The sequence below is a fragment of the Sinohyriopsis cumingii genome, chromosome 6, assembly GCF_028554795.1.
Source record: "Sinohyriopsis cumingii isolate HCF-2022 chromosome 6, ASM2855479v2, whole genome shotgun sequence".
Lineage (NCBI taxonomy): Eukaryota > Metazoa > Mollusca > Bivalvia > Unionida > Unionidae > Sinohyriopsis > Sinohyriopsis cumingii.
The window spans coordinates 11,955,559-11,960,131 of NC_142966.1; the positions used below are offsets into that span (position 1 = coordinate 11,955,559).

General features: G+C 40.7%; 1 protein-coding gene across 1 annotated transcript in view; it reads left to right on the top strand.

The window, feature by feature from the left end:
- The window catches only part of LOC149796380 (uncharacterized), a 3,241-nt gene extending 1,622 nt beyond the window's left edge, over positions 1-1,619 (top strand). Inside the window, exon 2 of the mRNA XM_089961057.1 lies at positions 108-1,619. Coding sequence (XP_089817183.1) covers positions 109-1,101 — 993 coding nt within the window. The 5' untranslated portion in view covers position 108 and the 3' untranslated portion in view covers positions 1,102-1,619. The remainder of the gene's footprint in view (positions 1-107) is intronic.
- The last annotated feature ends 2,954 nt before the right edge of the window (positions 1,620-4,573 follow it).

Genomic DNA, 4,573 nt, shown 5'->3' on the forward strand with positions numbered 1-4,573 from the left:
ACTGTGCAACGGGTTGTATCAAGTACTTCTGATTAAATCTTAGAAAGTAACAAGTGTAATCCATCTAATCCGGCTATTCTATTAATTTTTTTCTGCTTTGTTTCTAGAATGACTGCAATAAAGGAGCATTTTAAAGCCTTGTGGTCAAAACTGCCTCGGGTGAAAACACATAATACTCTAGAACACGACCATCAAGTTAATCCTACCCAAAGAACAGCTCTTGAGAATCTTCCCCCTGGAATGCCTCTTAGCATTGTACTTTTAGGCAAGACTGGTCATGGGAAGAGTGCAACTGCCAACAGCATCTTTGGGGAAAAAAGATTTGATTCCCAGATGTCATCTACCTCAGTTACGAAAAAGTGCAAAATGGAATATGGTGTTGTTGGAGAAAGAGAGATCTTCCTGGTGGATACTCCGGGAACAATGGACACTAAAGATCCTGATTCGGCGTTGCTTGAAATATCCCATGCTATTACCCTTCGGCCCGATGGATTCCATGCATTTCTTATCGTGCTCAGTGCCACGATCAAGATGACCAAAGAAGAAAAGATGGCAGTAACATTGCTGAAAAAGATGTTCGGAGAAGACATCTTCGTGAAGTATGCTATTCTCCTCTTCACGCACGGCGACACATTCTTGCGACAGATGGAAGCTGACAAGAATAAAAAGAGTTTTATGGATTACGTATCATCCCAGAGTGGAGACTTGGGCGCACTTGTGAAGGAATGTAATTTCCGATGTGTCCTCGTGAATAACATGGAGACAGACCCAGGGAAACTCAGACAAGAGGTTATAGAATTAATCAAAGAGATAGATAAAATGGTTTCCGAAAACGATGGAAGAGTGTATACAAATCACCTTTTTGAGTTCGCTAGAACTAGAATTGATGAAGAAATGAAGAAATACCAAGATACATGTACAGAAAACTCTTGTGAACTAAATGGGCCAGAAGACCTTGAAAAGGTTCCTGAGAAGCAGGAAACGGAAAACGAAAAGAAAGAAATAAATGAACGGAAATTCGATGATTCAGAAAGAAAAGAAGTTTCGAGCGGTTTGGGGGGCACCAGGTCAGCAAGTGTTGATGTCTTATACATAATATAGACTTTCAGATGAAATATAGGAATATTATATAAGTCATGTGAGAAAGAAACAAAGATGTCCCTCTAATCAAGAAACAAAGATGTCCCTCTAATCAAGAAACAAAGATGTCCCTCTAATCAAGAAACAAAGATGTCCCTCTAATCAAGATTCGTTCATGATTCGTATTACACAACAAGCTATCATTGATATATTTTTGATACAATCCTACAGTCTTTATGTGAACCAACTAGGATATATATAGATCGGGGCTTGTTAATAAACAGAAATTAGAAGTACGATCTTTTACTTATAAATGAGTTTCATTATTCAAACTGTGAATTAGATTCAGTTTTATATTCGATTTAAAAGTCAAAATCTACACCTCATATGTACTGAATTTTAATTCTATGTTAGTCTGCATTTTCTTTTAGTGAATCGTTTTTTTTTTTTAAATTGTATTCAATTCACGTGATAAAATATGTTTTGCTTTGAGAAAGAGGTCTGCACACGTCACAAATAAAGTATATCTGTAACACCGAGGAATTATTTTAATGGTATTTTATGTGAAATATGAGTAGTGAAGTGGGACGATATAGCGACAATGGGAAAATACATTACGGCCACCCCCCCCAACGATATAGCGACAATGGGAATTAGCATTACAATACCCCCTTGGGGCGATATAGCGACAAGACTTTTAAGTACACCCTGGGACTGTATAGCAACAAGGGAAATTGAACATGGGACTATTGGGTTTGTATAGCGACAAGGGAATGTGGGGTCTATATAGCGTCTGACGTCACGGTAGGGGAGATTGGTAACAATGTTGCAACTAGGGCAAGGTGACGTCACAGTACTGAGCAAAGAGCTGGTGTATAGAGATAACACAGACAAGAGACAAACATATATACAACATTAAAAATAAATAAATTTGGAGGCAAGAAAGCAATTCATTTCGAGGCATATGAGTGGCCCTGTTTATTCTGCTTCTATTTTCTTAACTTCTCTAGCCATGTTCTCACTTTCTGAATCAATGCTTTCTTCTTCTTTTTCTCTTTCTCCGGCATCCAGTCAGGATGGCCTATGGCTCTGAATGTTTCCTGGACTTTCATCCAGTTGTTGTTTAGTTTTTCAAAGTCTTCTTTCTTCTTTCTGTTCTCTTTTTCTTTTCTTTCCTTTGTCCATATATCTTCAATGTTCTTTACTTCTTCTGTCAGCACTTTCCTCATCATTTCCTCTGCTTTCATGAGCTGGTCTAAACCCCACTTCACGAAACACAACTCACTCCATGCCAATATATCTTCTAGCAAGCACCTGACTTCGATGACATGATCATGGGCTTCCATTTAAGCTACCTACTCTCACATAATGAAGTTGAATGAATCTTCTTAATTTTTTACCTCTTCTTCTATCGTGCTCTGGACAAGATCCCTGGCCACTTTTAGATTGGTCACTTGACTTTTGACACAATCCTTGGTAACTGGATATCTCCATTAATTCTCTAGCATCTCCCACTACATAGGCTACATCCTTCATCCAATACCAACAATCCTTTAGTGCATTGAATAGCTCTATGCTCATCTTCTTTTATTCTGTGTAGAATGGCATGTGTTTTTATTTGTCAAGCACGACTGACCATTTGGTGAGTGGGTAAACGTACAATCTTGCTCGCTTGGGAGGTGGTCACTTTAAGTTTCCATCCTCTCCAGACTGCAAGGCTTCTTTCAATACTCCAAAGTTTACCACTCGACTGCTGCGATAATTGAGAGTCAATCCTTTCACTTTACACTCGGCGCGCACTTCTTGCTTGTCTTGGAATTCGTAGCCGTAATATTTAGGACCGCCACTAGCAAAACTTAAAATCTTCTCGCCGGGATGTTCGTCTGTCCAGGCTCCTAAACGGCCTCCCTCGATGACAGGTTAACGTTGACCCGGGCCTTCGTTGTAGATGAAACTGTCCGTGTCAAAGTAGAAAACGCGATCCCCTAACAGTTCTAAGGCTTCGTAGAATTTTAAGCGTGCATGGGCTGTCACGTAAGCCGCAATGATTTCATTTCCAAATCCGTCGGCTTGTACAAAGTCCAGATCACCTTTGTAATTGACTAAGATCAAATCCTCGCGAACGACGACCACGTGTTTCATGTATTTGGTTTTGTCGTGAATCATCTGGAAGTAACGGGAAGGTACTATCCAATACTCCGTCTTGGGTAAACACGGTCATTGTGCCATTTTACCACACAAGCAATTTAACATCATTTTGGCAAACGATCACCTGCCTTCGTTTTTCTCGATGTGGTCTAAAGTGATGCCTTCTTGTTCCCAGTATTTCTCTTTGAATGTCTTTTCATCTTTGGGAGTGTGACACCAGGAACGATAGCCACTGGCTTCTTGTTTCAATTTAAAAAAAAACATCCACGTAGTCTGCGAAAATGCCTTTCTGAGTCTCGTCACCCTTGTGGTATTTCTGTAATGGGAAAGTGGTAAATCGTACACTTCTAACAGATGGTATCCCAGGTCCAGAGCTTTGAACAATTCCACGCTGAGCTACGTTCCCGTCAAGGCGTGTTCTTCCTGGGTGTGATGACAAGGCCTGTCATGGTTACACGTTTCGGCACAAGTATGGCACAAGGGAAACATCATAAGTAGTGAAGTGGGATACCCTACGGACAATGGAAATTCCAGTCAAAACACCTCTGGGACACTCTACGGACAAGGGAAATTTAACATGGCTAAAAATCGTGGGACAATCTACGGACAAGGGGAATTTAACATGGGAATAAATCGTGGGACAATCTACGGACAAGGGGAATTTAACATGGGAATAAATCGTGGGACAATCTACGGACAAGGGGAATTTAACATGGGAATAAATAGTGGGACAATCTACGGACAAGGGGAATTTAACATGGGATTTTTTTTTTAAAATTTTTAAAAAAAGGGGTAGGCAATTCAAAAATTATCTCTTTTCGAGATATATGGCTGGCCCTGAAAAGGGCCTTTGGGTTTTATGTTAATGTATTCATTAACATAAATGGCACCGCATTGGTCTTCTTCTTGTCCTTAGGCTGCGTCTTACTGTTGGTCCGTACATCAGCACTCTTTTCAGGCATCCTTGTCTTTCGACGTAGATCCTACGTATCCACAGGCTGGTGTTTGTCCTGTGGACAACGGTCCACTTGGATCGGACATACATGAGCAAGTCTGTCCGAAACATCATGGAAGACACAAGGGTGGATGACTCAACTGTAGTCCACATCTTGAAGCGACGAGAACAGGTGAATCAATGCATTGAACGGCGCTTATTTATAGGGACAGAAAGGATTGAAACGGATTGAGTTCATTCACCAATCCAAACACGCGTTACAGAATTCAGTCAGCCCGCATCCAATCCGAAGAGAGCAGTCTGTGACGTCACGTAGTCAATATAGATTCGCTAGCGCTTGTGTGCAGTCAATCTATGCGACAGTGATTCAACATGACGGAAACTCAGAAA